The 22551-nt window shown below is 39.2% G+C and overlaps 1 protein-coding gene across 1 annotated transcript in view; it reads right to left on the bottom strand.

Annotated features, from left to right (window-relative positions):
- The window catches only part of AOX1 (aldehyde oxidase 1), a 72281-nt gene that overhangs the window by 39451 nt on the left and 10279 nt on the right, over nt 1-22551 (bottom strand). The window contains exons 8-17 of the mRNA XM_034430468.3: nt 15301-15381; nt 13914-14058; nt 10820-10912; nt 9462-9613; nt 8358-8451; nt 7112-7221; nt 6453-6637; nt 2991-3153; nt 1636-1728; nt 740-909 (exon numbers count right to left, since the gene is read on the bottom strand). Coding sequence (XP_034286359.2) covers nt 740-909; nt 1636-1728; nt 2991-3153; nt 6453-6637; nt 7112-7221; nt 8358-8451; nt 9462-9613; nt 10820-10912; nt 13914-14058; nt 15301-15381 — 1286 coding nt within the window. The remainder of the gene's footprint in view (nt 1-739; nt 910-1635; nt 1729-2990; nt 3154-6452; nt 6638-7111; nt 7222-8357; nt 8452-9461; nt 9614-10819; nt 10913-13913; nt 14059-15300; nt 15382-22551) is intronic.

Raw genomic sequence — 22551 nt, 5'->3', positions numbered from 1 at the left:
GGGCTCCAGTTTCTGATTTTACCCAGTTAACTATAAAGAAACAGTGGCCTAATTCAGACTGAGCCTGTTGTTCAAAGGGAAGAAGTCATAAAAATGCCTTCTTCCTGGAGCTAAGAGATAGCAACTAGCCCAAAGTCACCCAGCTGGCTTTGTGCCCGAGGTGGTAATAGAATTCAGAAACTCCAAACTCACCCTCACATTTTGATATACTAATAAAAAAATGAATCAATGTGTGTGGCATAGATTGTATCAGAGATTTTATTTTACATGATTTATTTTTTTTAAATGAGACACTCATGTACTGTTTAAAACTTCAAATACGCAATGTTTAGAAATTTTGTAACATTTCTTTTTTTTCTGTTTTGTTTTTTATTGTTTCTTGTATTTTTTTTATTCACTCTTTTTCTTTTTGTGTACCATTTTGTAAAACTAATTATGAAATAAAATAAATAAACATTGGAAGTAGAGGAAAAAACAAGGAAACCTGTAAAAATTAAGAATGTGAGAGGGATATGGTGAACAAGAAAATCCAGTGCCTGCAAATTGTATTCCACTCTTATTTTAAAGAATTGGATCCTGAACATCCTTCTTTTCATTTACTTTTTATTTATAACCTTCACTCTTGACCCTGGCCAAAGATGAACTTAAAATTTTTAAACAGATTTAAAGTGTGTTCTGAACCTGTGGAAATATGGCCCCCAGTACACATTTCTCATGCCTCTTCTTTCATGTTACTTACAGAATTTTGGCATGGGCCCGTGTGCTGGTTACCACTGCCATGTACAGTTGCCCCTCTGCCGGTGCCATATCATCAACATAGACAGCTTCACCAGTGGCATGCTTAATACCAGACTCATGGTTGATGGGACGTCCCACAGGGTCTTGAGGAAGTTGCTGAGGATCTACATCCTGTCACATAATAGGAAGTCACTGAAACTATTGAAAAATGGCATTTATAAACCTCTTTCTATTTTTTTCCTGAGTAAAAGGTTACATTTCTACTTCTTTTAGAGTTCCTTATCTTTGTGAACCAATAATCACACATAAACTAGTGAGAACGTAGGTGGATTGTCACAAAATGGTTTGAACATGGTCAGTCACAATACCCACATATATCAGAACCTACAACCACTGGGCTGTAGGTTCATCCCATTTTCTTTTCTAAGAATGCCTCTGGGATCTATGTGGGCCTGAGAAGTATTGTTGCAAATGTAGATTACAACTGCGACTGCACTTTGTTTTGCAATATTTTCACATCCCACTCATTTTTTGAAAACAGAAATATTTTTAAAAATAAAACTAAGTAAAACAGATAATTTGATAGGCATCAATGTGCGTGTTGGAAGGACCATTGTCACTTTCAAGGACCTCATTGGGCACCTACATCATACAGTATATTGTCTATTATGTACATAACTTGGAAAATATTTCCAGTAATAGCAGAAAGTCCAGATTTCTAGAGCAAGAGCAAAATGCCCACCTTCAAGAACTAGGTGGGTAATTAGCCAAGCAACAAATGCCCCTTCCCATTTTTGTAGAATCATTTCTATTAGCTGATTGAGATATTTTTGACTATTTAGAAAAACATATTTTTTTTATCTACACATAACTCTCTTTAAAACTGACTTCACTGACCTGGTATACTTGTATGCCCTTCGATGGTGTATCACAGAATTCGCCTAAAGCACTCATGTGTTCCTTCGGTAAATTAGGATAGTTGTTTGGAAACTGTAGGAAGTTAGGAATTCATTTAATATATTATACCAATATTTCAAAACTGATTTTGCTAGACGGAAATCCAAAGTCAAAAGAGTACTGTTATATTCATTGTAACATTAACAATCATTTAGCATTATAAGTATCAACTTACTTTATCTCTTCTAGCTTCACAAAGTAGTCTTTTATTTGTGGTAGAGGAGTGGGAAGAACATTGGAAATGTCTATTTATATTTTAGATTCAACAAATTTACCATTAATAAAGTTTAAATTCTAAACTGGAAGGAGTTGACACAACCCCGCATACCATAAAGTATGATGTGAAATTAGCTTGTATCCCAAGTTCAAATTAACCACAATCAGCATAGCATCAGACAGTAGTACAAAATCAGAAGAGCTTCCTGATGTATTATAGCAGAATATTATGATTTTAAATTACAGTAGTGGCAGTTAAGACTCTAAAAACTACATTGGCTAAAAAAGTTAACACAACTAAAAGAATCCATCAATCAATTTTTTGTTTATTCTAATCTAGTTCTATTCAATTAACCCTGTTAGCAAAAGATTTCCTAACACATTAATTTTTTATATATGGATATGTTTTAGAGTAGAAAACTGGAGTCGAAGGCCTTATTCTCATAACTACAATATGGTGTTTACATGTGTAGTAACCTGATTCAGCATATGCACAAGCATGATAAATAATTACTATCAGAAAACATAGCATCTGTTGAGACATAAGTCTAAATTACACAGCTGTTTTTGATGTAAGCTTCCTAGGATTACTATATCTGAAGTGTTCAAATTCAGAGAACGACTAGATGGCAGTAGAGTTACAATTTTCTGTGTCCCCATTGTAGTCCTAAAGTTTTCTGTGTAAATTTAACTGATGAAGTTAAATTTTTATTGGTTGCATTTCTATTCTTAGCCACTATGGGTGTATATATAATCAAATTGCTGATACTGCTTTCCTACCCTACAGAAAATGCTGTTTTATCCAATTATTGATGCATTTTGCTATTTGATAAACATTGATTATTTTGTGAAGAAGAAGCTAAACCTTTTAACAGTTACTGTAGACAGGCCTATCTGATTTTAACATTACAACAAGAAAGTCTGGTGGAGGAGATGGCAGTCCTAGCACATACCTTTTACTGAGTTTGCTCATAAAGGAAAATGTGAGCAGCCAGTTCCAGGCCACCAGCAATCTACAATTTTATCAACCAAATAGCTCTGGAAAAACTGTTTGGGTGTACAGAAAGTCTATTATTTACCATGTTTTTTAAATCGTGTAGTACTTTCAGATAGAATCGGAAGAAGAAACTGATAAGCATAGTACGTCTGTATTCTACTTTTCCACCAGATGCTGAGGGAGAGAGTGTGATTTCTTCAAGAATTAACTTGCAAGCTTCATTCAGCATCTCTTCATTCCAATTTCTGGGAGGGAAATGTCATAAATCAAGCATGCTTAGATGAGAAAAGTACAGAAGGAAAAATTTGGATGAGCAGTGATAAGCCCCTCCAAATACAGGTAGTCCTCGACTTACAGCAGTTCGTTTAATGACTGTTCAAAGTTACAACTGCACTGAAAAAAGTGACTTATGACCATTTTTCACACTTATGACCATTGCAGCATCCTCATGGTCATGTGATAAAAATTCAGATGCTTGGCAATTTATGACTGTTGCAGTGTCCCAGGGTCGTGTGATCACCTTTTGTGAACTTCTCACAAGCAAAATCAAGGGGAAAGCCAGATTTACTTAACAACTGTGTTACTAACTTAACAACTGCAGGCAACTTAACTTAAGTCAAGAAAGGTCGTAAAATGGGGCAAGACCCACTTAACAAATGTCTCACTTAACCACAAAAATTTTGGGCTCAATTGTGCTCATAAATTGAGGACTACCTGTATAATCACACACTATAACATCACTGCTTACAGCATTGTTGACAGTTGTAGTGGTACTATTGAATATTGCAATGACAAATTCAAGATTTACACAATAAACTTTTCAAGAATGCAGAGCTAATTCTGTGCTTTTATTTTGGGATAATTATTAGCATACATAAAGTTAGTAATATGACATTGTTCTCCTATGGAAATGTCTAGTTACTATGTCAGTGAGTATTCTGGAACAGATCAGGGAAATGTACAGGAAACATCAGCCAAATGTTTAGATTGGATTTGGAATTTTTATTCACCTAGCACGTCCTTCCCAAGGACTTGGGATAGGCAGATTAAATTATTTGAATTATTATTACACACAACAATGTGAAATTATAGCTACTAGTTCTGCTATTGGTCTTCATATACATCAAAATTCTTCCAAAGTACTTAGAACCTGTTTTAATGTACCAGTATAGTATATATGTGACTCAGGGGTGAAATGCTCCCGGTTCAGACAGGATCGCTGGATCCAGTAGCAATGGAGGCAGATGGTTTGGAGAACTGGTAGCAAAAATCCCTGCCCCCCCCATGCCCATCTGAGCCGCGCGATCATCAATCAGAGGCTTTTTTTAAAAAACCCTCTGCCAAACAAGCAACTCAGCTTGGATCATCAGAGCCATTTAAAAGAAAAAAAGTTTTTTTCTTTTAAATGCCTCTGATGATCCAAGCTCTGACGATCCAAGCTGAGTTGCCTGATCATCAGAGGGTTCTGCTGATCAGGCAACTCAGCTGGGATCGTCAGAGCCTTTTGAAAGCATTTTTTTTACAACCTCTTCACCGAAAAGGTTGTAGAAAAAATGGTTTTAAAAGTAAAAAAAAAAATGGCCATGCCCACCCAGTCACATTACCCTCCCCCCATCAAACCACGCCCACAGAACCGGTAGTAACAAATTATAGATTTCACCACTGATGTGAATCCAAGGAATGTGGCTTTTTATAATTGACAGATGGAAATTTTGTTAATGTACAGATTTTCTAAGTGCTGTCCAATAATTTTTGGTATGGTACCCAGTATGCCATTAATCAGTAGGGCCACCATGGCTGCTTTATGCCATAATCTTTCCATTTTGATTTTCAGATTCATCTTCTCCAATTATTTGTTTTCTATTCTACTAATCTATTACTATTATTATATTTATTGCCCCCCCCCAACCTTAAATAAATGAAAAACCAAAGCCCCAGGCTTGGGGCCAAAACCAGGTTTTCAAAACTTTCCTGGACCTTAGGAGAGAGGGGAACATCCATATATCTTTATGGGGTATTACAATATTTCACACATCTAACATTTATTTTTTGAGTGCAGAAGATGTTGATGCAGCCCAGAGAACTAAATTATATGACATACTGTATAATCCTATGATTCTTAGGTCAATATTCATTTTGAAAAAAACTTTCCCAGAAACTTGGCTATTTAAAGAACAAGAAAACAGATGCACTTTGCAGTGCAGATTCATAGAAAAGTTGAATTTCTCATTTCTTTTAATTCAGTTCAGCAAGAACATTTTAAAGAAGTACTTTTCTAAATATTCAAAATACATTTTGAAACAGAAATAATTCCTTTTTTTAAAAAAAGAAGTTTTTATACTACAACTTGTGGACCAACGCATTATACAGGTAGTCCTCAACTTACAACCACGATTGAGCCCAAAATTTCCATTGCTAAGCAAGACAGTTATGTGAGTTGTGCCCCATTTTACAACTATTTGCCACAGTTGTTAAGCAAATCACTGCAGTTGTTAAGTGAATCTGGCTTCTCCCATTGACTTTGATTGTCAGAAGCCAGTTGGGAAGGTTACAAATGGCAACCACGTGACTCCAGAAAAGTACAATTGTCATAAATACATGCCAGTTATCAAGTACCTGAATTTTTATGATATGATCATGGGGATGCTGCAAATTTTAAGTATTAAAACTAATCATAAGTCTCTTTTTTCAGTGCTGCTGTAATTTTGAATAGTCACTAAACGAATGTTGTAAGTTGAGGACTACCTGTAATCAGTATTGTCTAACATTGCAGAAATTATTGGATGTTCAAATTTACTCCCTTCCTGCAACTTCTTAAATCAGTCCAAAAAGTTGAAGAACCCTCAGGAGGACCTTAGGGCAGGGATGGCTAACCTTTTTGCCGTCATGTGCCAAAAGCGTGGGGAAGCGTGGGGGGGTCACACCCATGCGTGCCCACACCCATAACTCAGTGTGCCCCACTCCTCTCGCACAGGCACGCGTGACACCCCTGCGCTCCCCCCGCTTTTGGCACGTGATGGCACGGTGGGCCCAGTAGGCCAGTTTTTCGCTCTCCCCAGGCTCCAGAGGTTTACTTGGAGCCTGGGGAGGGCGAAAACAGCCTTCCCCATCCCCCCAGAGGCCCTCTGGAGGCTGGAAATGGCCCGTTTGCCGACTTCCAGTGGACTGGAAGGTCCATTCTTCACTCTCCTCAGCCTGCAGAGCCTTTCTAGGAGCCTAGGGAGGGCAAAAGTAGCCTTCTGGTGGGCCCAGAAGGTCTGAAAATCAGCTGACCGGCACGCACATGCCGGAGCTGAGCTAGGGCAATGCTCGCGTGCCCACCGATATGGCTCTGTGTGCCACCTGTGGCACGCATGCCATAGGTTTGCCATCACGGCCTCAGGGCAACATGTAGAGAGTTTAGAAGGAAGAAAACAAGGGCCCATCCCACTAGAGAAGGAACATTTTGTTTTTCATGATATTAGATGGTGCTTAATCATAATTTCATTAACCTATGTTCTCTGAGTCATCTGTATAAATAGTAAATAGTATCATTGACTTATACCTTCCAATGAGCTTCTGGCAGGAATTCCTTGCACTCACAGTTGTACAATCAATGCCTCCATATAAAATAGTTAGGTCCTGAATGACATCTGTGCCTGATTGGAAAAGGACTTTCATTGCAGAATTTGTCACCGAGAGTGCATTTCTTTTACGATCTGCCTGTCGGAAGGCTGATACAAATTCATTCTGGCAGAAGGAAGAAAGAGAAATCTGACTGTTTCCTCTACATATGAAAATGCTCTCCATTCTTTAGTTCACATGTGAAAAAAAATGCTTATCCTGAAAACATCTGCCTATGAAAGAAACAGAGCCAACCGATATATAGCATTATTCATGCTTTTAAACAAGAAAATGTCACCAAGACATTGAACCAAACTACTAATATTATAGTCCTATGAATAGCATTAGTTTAACTCACCCCATCCCTCCAGAATTTCCCCTCTGTCCAAACCTTGTATAGTTTCAACTTGTACTCTGGGAGGAACAGTTTTCTAAAATATTTAGGTTATGTATGCTAGTATAGTGGAAAGAAAAAGAGATAAAAATCTCAATATGGGCTGGACAAAGTATACCACAATGCTTGGTTAGTTCTCAACACTGAGCATGCTAGTCTTTCCGCAGGCTATATGATCAGAGATGGAGAAAAATGCATGGACTTACTTCCTTTGAGAATGGAATAAAAACAGAAACAATGACTTCATTTTCCAAAAGGTCTGCTTGAGGCATTCGTTCAAGGAATTTATCATTTAGGGGAATCTCCCGTGTGCCATCTGATAGAGGAAGTAACAATTTTTAAAGAAAGTGCTCTGTCAGACCATATGAAAGAGAAAAATACTGTCATCCCAAGAGAAGCATTTACATAGGCAATGGATTATTCTATTATTTTGAATAATTCTTCACATTTGTATGACTGCTGGCAATGAATAATTCTATTTTTTCCAGATTTGTTGGCTGTGATCTCTGATTCCCACTGACTCTGTACCCAGAGTTCTCTATGATTCAATCTACTGTATATGCCTGCAGGAATGGAGATTCTTGGGGCAAATTTTGTTTGTTTATTATTTAACCATGAGTTCTGCAGTTTGGCCATTGTCCTACATTTTATCCTACTAGTGAAGAGAATATCACATCAATTGATGACATAAAGAGAAGATTTCAAGGTTTTAAAAGTAAAGTACATTTATTAAATGCAAAGTCTCCCCTCCCCTTTCCTTCCTTCCTCTTCACTTTTAGGAATTGCTGCTATTTGCAGCATCCGGGAAGGATTGAGACCAATTAAGCATGCTTTACTTTATTTCTAGCATTTAAAATATAAGAGGTCACTAGTAACACTTATAATATTTATAATTGTAATATTTCCCCATAATCTTATGGGAATATACCAGCCAGGGGTGGGCTTCAAAATTTTTAGCAAGGAGTTCTCTTCCCAATTGCTGGGTGGGTGTGGCCATGGTGGGTATGGCCTAGTCGGCCTCTTGCACCACGACCAGGGGGAGGCATTTTTGCCTTCCCTGGGCTCTGGAGGCTTTCCTTGACGGCCTCCCCAGCTCCGGAGGCCCTCTGGAGGCTGGAAACGGGCCCATTTTTCACCCTCCCCAAGTTTCTGTGCACGCCCTGCACTTATCTGCATCCTGGGAGGGGCGGGGCGGGGTGGGCCAGCCAGGAGGGGGTTCTCCGAACTGCACAGAATCTTAGCTAGAGGTTCTCCCAAACCCCTGTGAACCCCCAGCAGCCCACCCCTGATACCAGCCTTCCCATATATCAGGTGCCTTCTAATTGTGCTGGGACTAGAACTTCAGAATTCACAGCTAGTATGGCTATTGGTTCAACACAGATGGGTGTACAAGATTGGGCAGTCTAGTTCACACACCACATAAATATAAACTATCAGGATGTTTTTATATACCTTCTGATGCCAGATAGAGAATAGCTTTCCCAACTGCCAGGACAGGGTTCAAATCCCAGGTGGATCCTCTGCTTACAATGTGTCCTCCTAAAGACTAAGGAATAAGGCTTATTTGTTTCTTGTCCACATCTCTATACAGATTTAAAACACAATGATGAAAAAGTAGAGGTCTTTTTTATTCATAGAGTATCAAGTTAGTGAAATAACCTTGTTCAATAATAACAGCAATTTTAGCCTTGTGCAATTTTCAAATGTTGGCAATAAAATCTTGTACATCTGTATTCAGAAGTCAACCCACTGAATTCAGAGGGCTCTGTTATGTAAATGCCTCCTAAAGTATAGCTGAAAATTACTGCACGTTCAATAAAAAATACCTCATCTCTACTGTCTAGATTATTTTTATTCATATTGTAACTTTTCCCACTGTTTTTATTTAAGTAAATGCTTTGTAACATTCTATTGTATATTGATAATTTTATAGGAGAGGCTGGTGTGGGCACGTTATGAAAACTGTGATAATGGAGTTTTCACCCTTTACATATTTCCATATAATGTTGCAATGCAAGTGTAAAAGGGCAGAAATTATATTGTGATGTCACAATGCACATTTTATCATTTGAGGTTAGGAATAATGACAGTCTTCTGCCTCATGAATACTGAATTGGCTTGCATAGCTTACCAATCAATGAATCACTCAAGAATTACTCTTTAACAAAATAAAAGACCTGTAAAAAAAATTACCATTAGAATCTCAACTGCTTGATTGGGGTTTTTTGGTTGGGGCAAATAAGTGGACTTGTAAATCTCTAAGCTAGATATCAGAACAACATGTGTATTGAATATGGGGGTGGGTACTTTCCTGCTAATGGATTTTTCTCCATAGGTTGTGGAAGAAAAATATTACATAGATATTCCTCTTCTCACATTTGGCCTGCCACCTTTTGACTGGTAGGCAGGACTCCATGCTAGGTTACTATAAATAGGTGAATCCTGCTCTTATATTCTCTGGAGATGATAGGCAGGGGAATAGTTTGTGGAGACATGTGGAGCTAATGAGATGAAGTGATATGCATATTGGGAATGAAAATCACGTAGAAAACACACAGCAAGACATCTGATCTGTTCTCCAGCCAGAGTCCTCAGTTGCTTCAAGAGGGTACAGTAAATCTTGGTCTTCTCCGTTGGGAGCTCTGAGACAATGCTTAATAGGAAGTCTCTCAACTGGGCCAAGCGGATGGCTGCTCCTATTAGTATGCCTGAAATCAAATAATTTTCAAAAAACATAATTATTAGGAAGATTAGAAACAATAACAGTAACAATAACAATGCATAGTGTCAACTGAACTAGCTAGCTAGCTAGATGATAGATAGATAAATAGGTAGACAGGAGACAAATTTGCAGATTTGCAATCTCAGCTAATAGTCATATTTGTGTGTCGTCATTACATTGGATGTGATGTGATATGCAGCCTTTACAACAGAATAACAAGTAAAGCCTACTCTGCTAAAGAACGAATATGAGAGAACATGATGTTTATGTAGGCATGCAACTACTCATATTGGGCCAGGCTGGGGATGCCTTGTCCACAGCAGAGGAAAAAGAAGGCAGAGGTCAGCTGGGGGCAGCAGGCCAGTGGAGCGCATAGAATATCAGGGGCTTATGGGGCTTTGTGCTGCAGTGCTGTGGTAGCTGACCATGGGATGAGACGTCAGGTAGCACTCCCCGGCAGTGCCAGGAACACTACAGCAGAAGTCATGGCCAGGGGATGATGGCAGCCAGCTGAAACTGCAGAAGGCTCCAGCCTGGTCTTTACTTCAGATCCAGCACTGCAGGTGCTACCCCACCACTAAGGAGTGCCACTTTGCAGGGATGGAAAATGGGGGAATACAGGCAGGTGGGGGAATTGAAACCCCCCTGTGGTCATAAGTGCAAGTGGGCAACTAAGCACCAGAATTTTGATCAAGTGACTACAGGAGAATTATAACAGCTGTAACTCTGGAGACCAGGCCATTCATTCAGCACCACCATAACTTTGAAAGGCCACTGAATGAACAGTCATTAAGCAAAAACCACCTGTACATTCTAAACCTTTCTTTATTCAAAGATCTTCTGCAGTTCTTTGGCATGGAGCTCACTGATTATTGCCGTTTTGCATGCTAGACACTGTTTACAGACTGCCACATTTAACAATCGTTCCTAATTACAAGGGTGATGAAAAGGTAACATAACTAAGCCTCACATTTTCAACATTTGCAGATCTGTAAAGCTAAAAAAAGCTGAAGTAATATCATAAGCATAGTCATGGTTTCACTCAGTGACCACCTTACTTAATGATCAAGTTACCAGTTCCAATAATGGTCACTAAATGAGGACTACTTGTGAAAATTATATTTTGTTGCATCTATCTCCAATCACTTTTGCCCCTTATTTAAAATGGACATGTCCCACAACAGAGACGTACCATTCTCTTCAATGCTGGTGACATGCAGTTCTGGAACCCTTACAGGATGGAGGAAAAGGGGATAATAAACATCCAGAAGTTTCCTGTCAAGTCCTAATGGGGAAAAAATTAGAATCAGAGACCAGAAAGAGAAGGCAAAACCAAGTCTTGGGCAGCAGAAGCAGTCTATGCAAATTTACTGTGCAGAATAGCTGCCAGATGAACCTGGAATGAGTTCTGGGGACAACCAGAAGTAACATATATGATGGGCATATAAACTTTTGAGAGAAAAGTATGTTGTAAGAGCATAATAAGCGTGAAGCCATTCAGGCTGTTCTTTTGTACTGCTGAGCTTGAAAACACAACCACCATCATGCCTACTTCTATCCCCACAGAGCGATTTTAGACAGCTAGAGGAGGGCCATGCAATCTATGTGGAACCCTGAGATAGATTGCTTTCATTTTGATTTATTTTCTGGCAAAGTAAGGGAACCACATTTTTAATGATCTCCTTCAATTAAAAAGAATAGAAAAACTGATGTTTCTGTTGTAAAAACAGTAAAAAACATAACTTTCTCAGCATTCCCATTTTTTGCATCAGGGAGTTTGGGGTTGGTTTTATAAACAAAGCATATTCAAATTATATTCCCTCCTTGTTCCGTGTTGTGGTACAGCTCTTTCTGTTACTTCATGAGGCCAGTGACAGCTCCCCATTGCCCAGTGCGTTCCCACAGGGAGGGCCTCCTTGGGGTGCCGTCGGCCAGACAATCTCGGTTGGCGACCCCTAGGGAGCGGGCCTTCTCTGTCGGCGCACCTACCCTGTGGAATCAGCTCGCCCTGGGGCTCCGGGTGGCCCCTGACCTTCGCTCTTTCTGCCGTGGCCTTAAAACATGGCTATTCCGCCTGGCCAGCTTGGACTGAAGGGGTTTTAGAGGGGATTTTAATGGTTTTTATAGTTTTATAGGGTATTTTTTAAAAAATTGAACTTTGTGTGTTTTATTGTTGTGAGCCGCCCTGAGCCCTTTCGGAGATAGGGCGGCATATAGGTCCAAATCTATATAAATAAAAATATAAATGTCCGTTTGTACATAACCGCACATCTCCGAAAGTTCTTCACCGATCGCTTTCAAATTTTAACACAACGTTGCATTCGACTATGGGCGTGTTTTTATATACCTATATTATATACATATCACACCTGTGACAGGTAAAAACATGAAAAACATTGGAAAACATTGAAAGACATTGACAAACATTGAAAAACAGCACCATCTGCTGGTCGCAAAACCAACATGGCAGCCTCCCAGCCCTGATTACGCTCAACAGATTTCTGCTCCTTATATTTAGACTCTCCATATTGCTTCCAAGAAACTGTGCATTTGGAAGGCAGAGAGGGCCATATCCTGCCACCAGGCTCGGCAGGTAGGCAGCCGGCTCCCCACCAGGAAGCCCTCACAGCCGGCGCTTCTAGGGCTGGGCGGGGCCCACCCGAGCCTGGCTCTGACCTCCCCCTCCCCTGGCCGCCCCACGAACTAGCCTCGCCCGCCGCTGCTGCCCATCCCCCTCGCCAGCCGCTCTCGGAGCTCCCTCCAAAGAACACCTGGCAACGAGGCTGCCTGGGTCCGCCGAGTGGGAACCCTCTGTCCTTCGCCTGGCCCAAATTGTGCCTGGCCCAGGGCTACCATGGGCCCCGAGGTCAGAAAGACCAGCCGCTAACTGGCGCTATGCGAATCAGGTTGGTGAGCGGGAGATGGAGGCAACTGGAGCCTCGGGGTCGCCTTTGACCAGCGCCGCCTTTGATTCCCAGGTGGGCGCTCTGGCAATTCACGGAGCCTACACAAAAATTTTGGCCTCTGGCAGAAAAAGGACTCCAGGGAGGCTTTTGGGGGGTGGAAACGGCCAGGAGGGAGCATGGCCGGCCCTCCTTCATTTTGCCTGGAAGAGCGGGGTATTTAATCATTCCTCTGCCCTTGGCAGGTGGGGGAGGAGAACTGCGCAGCAGGGGTCCAGTGGGGTGTGCGTAGCTCCTGGCTTTGCCGCTTTCTTCCTTAGGGCGGGAAGCCCCAAACCAGCCTCAAACCCCTGCCGCACCCCCTCCCTCCCTCCCTTCCCTTCCCTGCTATGCATCTCCCCATCGAGCCCCCAGAGAACATCTGTGCAGGGAGGACGGAGGGGGCCCCCGAGTTTCTCCTGTGGTGCGGAGAGCTGCGAAGGCCTGGCCTGAAAAGGTAAGGGCAATGGCGGGGGATGCAGAAGCCGCTGGGCCAGAGACAGAGTTAAACAGAGAGAGTGGGAGAGAGAGAGACATACAGAAATACAGAGAGAAGGACGGGGGGAGAGACACACACACACACACACATACAGAGATACAGAGAGAGAGGGTGGAAGAGAGAGAGACAGATACAGAGAGAGGGGGAGAGAGAGACACATAGATACAGATGGGGAGAGAGAGAGACATAGAGAGATACAGAGGGGGAAGAGAGAGACACACATAGATACAGAGGGGGAGAGAGAGAGACATAGAGAGATACAGACGGGGGAGAGAGAGAGACATAGAGAGACACAAAGAGAGAGGGGTAGACAGAGAGAGAGAGGATTTTGTGGTTCCCATTGTTTTTTAGCAACTGGTTCTCTGCTCTAATCACCAGCTGGGTAGGCGTGGCTCAGGGGCTGTCATGTGACTGATGAAAGTGAGTGACGTCGAGTTGGCCATGCCCACCAAATGTTTGTGAAGAGTTTGGAACTTCAGCCTCGCTCTTTTAGCCCAGTGGAAGCACCAGACTGGGCCACAGTAACATGTGGCTGGGTACAGCTAATAATAAATAAATAAATAATAAATTTTCCTGCCCATTTAAGTCTATACCTGGTAAATTATCTTTTAAAAGGTAGCTTGTAATGTTTTGTATCACCACTGACCAGCTCAATGTACCAACAACTTCTGTTTTCTGTTACTGCAATAGTATATCCATACTATCCACATATACATGTACAGGAAGGAAGGGTATTCAGCAACTTCTTCTCAGTGAATGCATTCAATAGTTTGCTTTATGCTTCTTCCATCATGTCACATTTCCTCATGTCTGACCATGTGACATATGAGGCTCGATCTACTTACCTACACATGTATTTCCTATAACAAGAGGTGCTTGTGGATAGGTAGCCTTCAGGTGGAGAAGTTCTTTTAGAGATGAGGGAGAAATCCATGTTGTCCTTTTCCCATTGAAAACCAGAGTTTTCCCCCTGTTCTCTTCAGCCATTCTCTGTGAGGAAAGCCAAGACTGATGGAGACTATACATACACTTAGTGTTACTCAATTAGCGGCCTTTTATACATAGCAGAATCTCCTCCAGAGCATATATTACTTCTGTGTCTCTTTGGTGGCTGTGACATATCCAAATAAGTTGCTGATTGATGGGCATGGATTAATAGACACAGAAGGACCAACTATATGTATAATTCAACTTAGTAGTATTCATCCACGTTCATGGTTCTTACTGCAGGAGAGCCATATTCTTTTTCATGAACATGGGAATCATGTGCCATAAGCTACCCATGCAACTATTTTAAAACAAGTGGCACTTTGTGTGGGAATTTCAGGTTTGCTTTTCAAAAGGGATTTAAATAATATCTGTGCAATCTTGGACATTTGTTACTTTGCATTGACAGCTTGGTCACCATGTTAGCCCAATGACTTTTTAGTGTCTAATAAAGGAGAATATTTGTAACTCAGGCTTGAAATTGAAATGAGTAGTCCTTGGTGCCCTCTGAACTTGTTTGCTTCCAGATGTTTCATTACCTGAACTAGGTAACATCATCGGTGCTAGTCAGATTAGCACCGATGATGTTACCTACGGTAGTTAGGATAATGAAACATCTGCAAGAAAACAAGAAAGCTAAGAGAATACCAAGGACCTCTCATTTTTAATTTCTGTTTGCATTCCATTAAAACTGCAGCTTTAGACTATGTTTTATTTTAAAAGGTTGATAAAAGCCACTTACTCTTCTGCAGATGGGACAGAGATTTAAAAATAAAAATTGATCATTTTCAATGTGCATTTGTGTGGCTGCTCAGTTACAAATATTCCCCATATTTTTTTAAACAAAGAAGTCAGCTCTGAATGTCTTATCTGCTAACTCCTTCTGGTCTGCTCATAGTTAAAGGAAAAAAGATTGGGATAAATACTGCATTGAAAGTCCTACAGATTTAAAATTGCTTTTAGCGACTAGCCATAAAATGTTAATAGTTATTAATGATTAAAACAACAAAATTTGGGAACATAGGGAATGTAGTTGCCAAAAAAGATTCCATAAAAAAGGAAAAGAAAAGCACTGAATTGAGAGGAGGTAATTATAATCAGCAGAATGGGCCAGAATCTGAAAAAAATGCTGTACCATACCAGGGAGTTCCACCTATAGCATCTCAAGTCCATAGGCTACAATACAGGAAATCTTGTAAAAAGATTGTAAAACTTTACAAGCTGGATCAAAGATTGATCTCCTACCATTAGTTCAGGAGGAAAGATGAAATCCTGGGTTGGATCCTTGGGATAGAATTTTTCTGGCTTACATAGGCCTGAACAGATCTAAAAGAAAATTATTATCATATATCATATCATATCGTATCGTACCGTATACCATACCATACACCATACCGAGATTAAAAATGGATGTGTAATTTACAAGAATGGTTATATAATGGGATTTCCCAAAATATGCTAAACTGCTTTAGTTGAGTCACTTATATACCACTGTCCATTTCAGATCCTTCTTTGAATTCAGATGAATGCACAAGTCACTTGCATACATTGTTTACCTTACTGATCATCTTACCACAAGAATGGCATTTTGTTATTTACCCATTAGACCCAGTCATTTCTTTAACAATGACATTTCCAAACTGGTCTGAAAGGAAAACGACCATAAGCACAGTCACAGTTTCATTTAGCTACACTCTGCTTAACAACCAAGTTGCCAATCCCAACTGTGGTTGCTAAACAATGACTACCTGTAATTATGAATATTAGGCAGCATTTTTTATAAATAAGTGTGCACATATTATGATATTTTTTTAAAAAAAATTGGGAGGGACTCTAAATCACCTTCCCCAAATGGATGTTGTATTTGCTTTCAACCCCTTTATTTACTTAGCCAGCATGATCCTAAGTGAGGGACAACATTCAGATGGAGGATTGTTCTCTATGTAATCATGTACAGTTGATCACTTTAAATATTGTTTGTAGAAAAGCAGCTATAACATTAATAATGAATGTAACTATTTATCCCATGCAGCCATGGTTAATTAATCAGTACTATAAGGATGACTCAGGATACTCAATCCTAACCTGCATTTTTCATTATGCTGATGAGGGCAGGCTATAAACAGGTATGAGTATGCCATTGCTACATAATAAATTTAGCTGGGATTGTCTTTAAGCACTCTACCATTCAGCTTTTATAGTAATGGTCCATAAGATGATCTCAACTTATTCAGTGTCCAATGGCTAAACACACCTGCTGCACCTTGTCACTGATACAGTGCAGGTTACTTCAGTAGAAAAATGTGCAATACTGGCTTGAATTTCTAGCTCCTATAAGCATATGATTCTTTTCTATTAATGGAATTTATTGCACATGGAATGGAATTTCTATTAATGGAATTTATTTGGTATGGAAGGAACTAGCCTGCTTTTTGCTATATGTGTGTTTTTCACATGTGTTTAGGTTATGCAGGTTGCCCTGCTGAATGGAAGCTAGCAATGAATGCAATGAAATCAGACTGTAATAGTTGCTACTGAACACGGGAGCAAAAGAACTATGGAAGAGGGGACTTCCGGTTTGCTAGCCTTCGGCGGCGGCGGTGCCTTTTGAAGCTCCGCCAGCCCCGCCGCCTGTAGAGCCGCTTCCCGATCGAGAAGCGGCTCGAAAACTTCAAAATCCTGAGGATTGTTGGAGGAGAGATAGCAGGGCACAGGTCGAGCCCCTGTAACCCCCCAGGGAATTGTTTCTGGGGTGGAAACAGGCGCGGCTCCCTCCCAACCTGCTGAGACTCCGGGCGGCGTGGGATGTTTCTGCTTCTGCAGAACAAGCCGGCTGCAGTAAACATTTAAAGCGAAAGGAACCAACTTTAACAAGCAGCTGATATACACTTGAACCCTGAAACTTGGAATCGCAAGTATTAGCGCTTTGTTGACTTTTCAATTTAAGAAAAAATGCGAATGAGTGAAAGTGACTTGAAAAAATATGGCGCTCAGCATTAGAGTTAACGAGCCAGCAAGTGTGGATTGGTGAAGTTATCTTGCTTTGTTACAAAGTTATCAAGTTGCTACAAAGTTGCTTCGCTTGTAACAAGAGAATAACAGAGAAATTTCTCCTTTTTCAATACTGGACTTTGCTTTACTTTGGTTTTTATTTGATTAAATCTGGGGGACTTTTTCAGAAGTCTTTGTGGAGGTGGGAGAGGAAGAAGAACTTCCCTTTTTAGTAAAACCAGCCTACGTGGCAGGATGGCCTCAAAGAAGCAGGAAGCGAAGGCAACAGGAGGTGGATCTCCCACACATAAAGCACAGCCTCCCCCAGTACAACAGATACAGACTCAGAAAAAAGATTTTGATGTGGGAGATTTAAAAGAATTTATTTCTAAAACTTTGGATGATAAATTTCAAAAATCTCAACAGGAGATAGATGATAAACTTCAAAAATCACATCAGGAATTTATGCATTAATTAATGAAAATTAATGAATTTAAATTCATTAAATTAATGAATTAATTAATTAAAATTAATGAAGTTAAAGATATGGGGAAACAGAATCAAAACAAGGTGACCAAAAAAATATCAGAAGTGGCGTCTGGCCTGGCAGAATTTATTGTGAAAGTTGATTCTAAAGTTGAAGAACTTAAATCAGAAGTTAATGTTAAGATGAAAGACAATGATTATAAAATTGCTGATGTTGACAATAAAATGCAAAGAGTTGAAAATGAGATTGTGATGGTACAATTCAGGGCAATGGAGTTTGCCATATGGTTTCGAGGAATTCGAGAAGAGGAAAGACAGGATTTGAGACAAGTTTGTTCTGAGGCCCTGGCTAAGATTCTACAAGTTAATCCTGATGTGGTTTTTCACAAAATAGATAAAATTTACAGAGTGAATTCTTGGGTGGCCAGACAAAGACAATTGCCCAGAGATGTGGTCATATATTTTACAGATAGAGAAATAAGAAATGACATCCTGCAAAAATCCTTTTACACTTCTGTGCAAGTGGGGGGCTCACGAATTGGAATTTATAAAGAATTACCTCCTAAAATGCTGAAAACTAGAAAAGAATTTGGCTTTCTTGTTAAGGAATTGCAAAATTTACAGATACCATTTCGGTGGGACGCCCCTGTTGGTATAATTTTCAGATACAAGGGAGAAAGATATCGCTTGAATACCGTGGAGAAGGCAGAGCACTTTTACACTACTATTCTTAAGGAAAGAACACCATCTCCACGTACATCTACAGTTTTGGAGATTAAGGAGAGTGAAGAGAAGCAACCTCAACGAGAACTGCAAGAACAGTCTAAGCAGGAATTAGAGGAAATGCAAGGCGCAGAAGGAGGTTTTCTGGATGAGCCTTTGCTGGAATCTTCTCCAATCTTGGACCCGGTTCGGATGATTGAAGTTAAGGATCAACGTATAACTCGAGCTCAATCTAAGTTACTTAAACAAAAGCAACAACAACAACAGGAAAGACAAGACAAGAAGGCAGTTAAGAGTACTGCACAAGAGACTGGAGCCATGGGGGGAGCGAGATCAAAGCTTTCGGATGACCTTCGATTATTCTGCTCTTTGCTCCAGAAAGATGAAGATGATGTTTAAGTGTTTATCTTGGAATGTTAACGGGTTGAATTCAGCACAGAAAAGGAAGAAATTATTTACATATTTGAAACAATTTAATAATGATATAATTTGTTTACAAGAAACGCATATCACAACTCAAGATCAAAAATATTTGACAAACCCCAAACTAGGAACACATTTTATATCTTCAACTTCGCAAAAAAAGAATGGTGTGGTTATTTATGTAAATAAAAAGTTAACAGCTAAAGTTATAGAAGCAGATGAAGATGGTAGGTTTGTAGCAATTGAATTGCTAACAGCAAATGGCCAAATTCTTCTGATTGGAATTTATGCTCCCAATCAACAACAGGACCATTTCTATAAGATGTTACATACTAAAATACTGCAATGGGACTACAGATCTATTTTAATTATGGGAGACTGGAATGGAGTAATTGATTCTAAATTAGATAAAAAGAGTTTGGCAAAGTCTAGGATCAGATTACCACAGACCTTTTTTGACATGAAAGAAGATATGGAACTAAAAGATGTTTGGAGAATACATAATCCAAAAGAATTGGACTACACTTTTTTTTCTGACAGACACAGATCCTTCTCTAGGATTGACTTCATTTTGTTGTCGGATGACTTACTTGTCAAGACAAAAAGAACAAAGATTTTTCCAAGAACTTTGACTGACCATAGCCCAGTATGGATAGAAATTGAGATGGATAAGGTTGAGAGACGTTCTTGGAGATTAAATGAGAACTTGTTTAGATACGAAAAAAATACAACAGAACTTAAAAAGCATTTGAAAGAATTTTTTGAAATAAATTTGAATAAAGGTACCCCAATTGAAATTGTGTGGGACGCAAGTAAAGCTTATATGAGAGGGGTACTTATCTACATGAACTCTAAACATAGACTGTTTCGACAAAAGAAAAGATCTGAATTGGAAATAGAAATAAAGAATAAAGAACAGTTACTTATTAAAAATCCAACAGATGAAAGAATATCCAGTGCTATAAAACTTTTGAAAGACCAATTTCAAATGCTTATGGCGGAACAAGTTGCAACAAACTTACAATATGCGAAGCATAATACATTTTGTAACGCTAATAAACCGGGCAGATGGTTGGCTTACACATTGAGGAAAAAACAAAGTATATGGACTATTGATAGTATTGATATTGGAGGGAAAGAAATTTTTCAACAAAAATTAATTAAAGAAGCTTTTGTGGACTATTATACCAAACTATATGCCAAAGAGGAGGTGCAGAATGGACTTATAGAAAAATATTTAAATGATAAAAGAGTTACAAAAATTACTGATCAACAAAAGGAAAGAATGAATTATCCTATAACAGAGGAGGAGATAATAGTAGCAATTAAACAGTTAAAAACAGCTAAAGCTCCTGGCACGGATGGCTTGACCGCAGTGTATTACAAAACTTTGCAAGCTGAAATGGTGGAACAACTCAGAGATTTATTTTGCAATATTCAACAAGGGGGTAAAATACCCCCATCATGGACAACAGCTTACATATCTTTGATACCAAAAGAACAAGTCGGTCCTAAAAAACCAGAGAACTATAGACCAATATCTCTTTTGAATACAGATTATAAAATCTATGCGAAAGTACTAGCCAACAGGTTGATGCCAGTAATCCAAAAGGTGATTCATGATGATCAAGCGGGATTTATCGAGGGCAGATACATGAAGGATAATGTAAGGCAAGTAATAGATTTACTGGAATATCTTGAGAAGAATAAACAGATTCCTGCAGTGCTGGTCTTTTTGGATGCAGAGAAGGCCTTTGATAGAGTGGATTGGAATTTTCTACTAAAGACTTTAAAAAAGATGGATTTTGGGGATCAATTTATACAGGCGATTTCAGCAATTTACCAAGAGCAAAAGGCACAGATCATTATTAATGGAAGTTTGACAACAGAGTTTAAAATTGAAAAAGGAACAAAACAGGGATGTCCGTTGTCCCCACTTTTATTTATTCTAACACTAGAAGTCTTGCTAAATACAATACGGGACTCTAATATCTTGAAAGGTATAAGGATTAGGCAAGAGGATTACAGAATAAAGGCATTTGCAGATGATCTGGTTGTTACCCTATCACAACCAATGGAATCAATAATCCTGATGAAGGACATTATACAAGACTATGGTAAAGTTTCAGGTTTTAGACTGAATCCAAAAAGACTAAGATGATAGCTAAAAACATGACACAAGATCGTAAACATGAGCTTGAAAGGAGGGCAGGTTTTGAGACTGTACCTAAGGTAAAATATCTAGGAGTTCAGGTTGCAGAATCAAACATGAAATTGTTTCAAAATAACTATGAGGTGTTGTGGCGAGAGGTGCAGAAAGACATGGAGACTTGGAAAAAACTGCAGCTGTCTCTACTTGGAAGAATAGCAGCAGTTAAGATGAACATTTTGCCAAGATTTCTTTTTTTGTTTCAAATGATTCCGGTGCTTAAAAGTGACAAACAATTGAAAGTCTGGCAAACTGGACTCAATAAGTTTGTCTGGAACGAGAAAAAGCCGAGAGTGAAATTGAAAATTATGCAAGATGTTCCAGAAAGAGGAGGTCTTAAACTCCCAAACCTACAGTTATATTATGATGCAGCAGCTTTAACTTTAACAAGTGATTGGTTTGGAAGTAAAAAGGCTGGAATACTGAATGCAGAAAGTTTTGATCTTGAATTTGGATGGCATGCTTACTTATTTTATGATGACAAAGTTGATAAAGTATTTAAAAGTCATATACTTAGAGACTCTTTGATGAGAGTTTGGAAGAAGCACTGACTCAAATGGGATTATAAAATACCGCTATGGCTGGATCTTGGTCATACTTTGTGGAATACAAATATAATGTCACTCGGGGGGTTTTTATACAAAGAGGTTCTTTTTACAGATGCGGGCAGATGGCAGCTGAAGACATTGCAGACACTGTTGGATGAAGGGATTAATTTAACTTGGTTACAATATAATCAATTACAATTGAGATGGAAAGAGGACCAAAAAACTGGTATTATGTTACACGAGGAAGAATTGGTTAGACATATAAAAGAGAAAGGTCCAATGCATATCAAAAGGCTTTATAATGTTTTGCTAGAAAGGGACTCAGAAACTGAATTAGTTAAAGATTGTATGATTAAGTGGGCACAAAATTTTGAAGAACCAGTGATGTTGGAAACATGGGAAAAAATTTGGGTTCAGAATGTTAAATTTACACAGTCACAGAACCTGAGGGAAAATTTCTATAAAATGTTTTACAGATGGCATTTAGATCCCCAAAAGTTGTCATGTATGTACCCTAATGTTCAGCCAAAATGTTGGAGATGTGCATGTTAGGATGCTACGTATTATCATGTTTGGTGGACGTGTAGGAAAGTTAAGGCTTTTTGGATAAAAATTTGGTGGGTCATGCAGAATGTTTTGAAGAAAAAAATTCAATTCTCTCCACAATTGTTTTTATTGGGTATAGTTAAGGGTTTTACATCGAGTGAAACAAAATTGATATTGTATATGATAACAGCAGCAAGATTGTTGATAGGTAAATATTGGAAAAATGAAGCTTTGCCCACTATTGAAGAATGGACTTTGAAGATGGCCAGTTTTGCAGAGATGGCGAAGATTTCAGCATACTTAAAAGATTGTTCACAAGAGACTTATGAATGGGAATGGAGAAGGTGGATAGAATATGTTCAGAACAAATATCAAACTAGAAAGTATCAAATAGCTTTTATTTGAAAATAATGTATTAGAAATATTTTAATGTAATGAGGTAAAAAGAAAAATTATACAGGGGAGGGAGGGGTTCAAGTTTACACATAAGTGTCATATTAAGGGTTTTTTTTATTTTTTTGTGTTTTTTTTTTTACCAAGTTATGAGTATATTATAGTGAAGTCTGGGGG

This window comes from Pantherophis guttatus, chromosome 1 (assembly GCF_059756535.1).
Source record: "Pantherophis guttatus breed Tessera chromosome 1, ASM5975653v1, whole genome shotgun sequence".
Taxonomy (NCBI): Eukaryota; Metazoa; Chordata; class Lepidosauria; order Squamata; family Colubridae; genus Pantherophis; species Pantherophis guttatus.
This window is presented reverse-complemented; position numbering and strand designations above follow the sequence as displayed.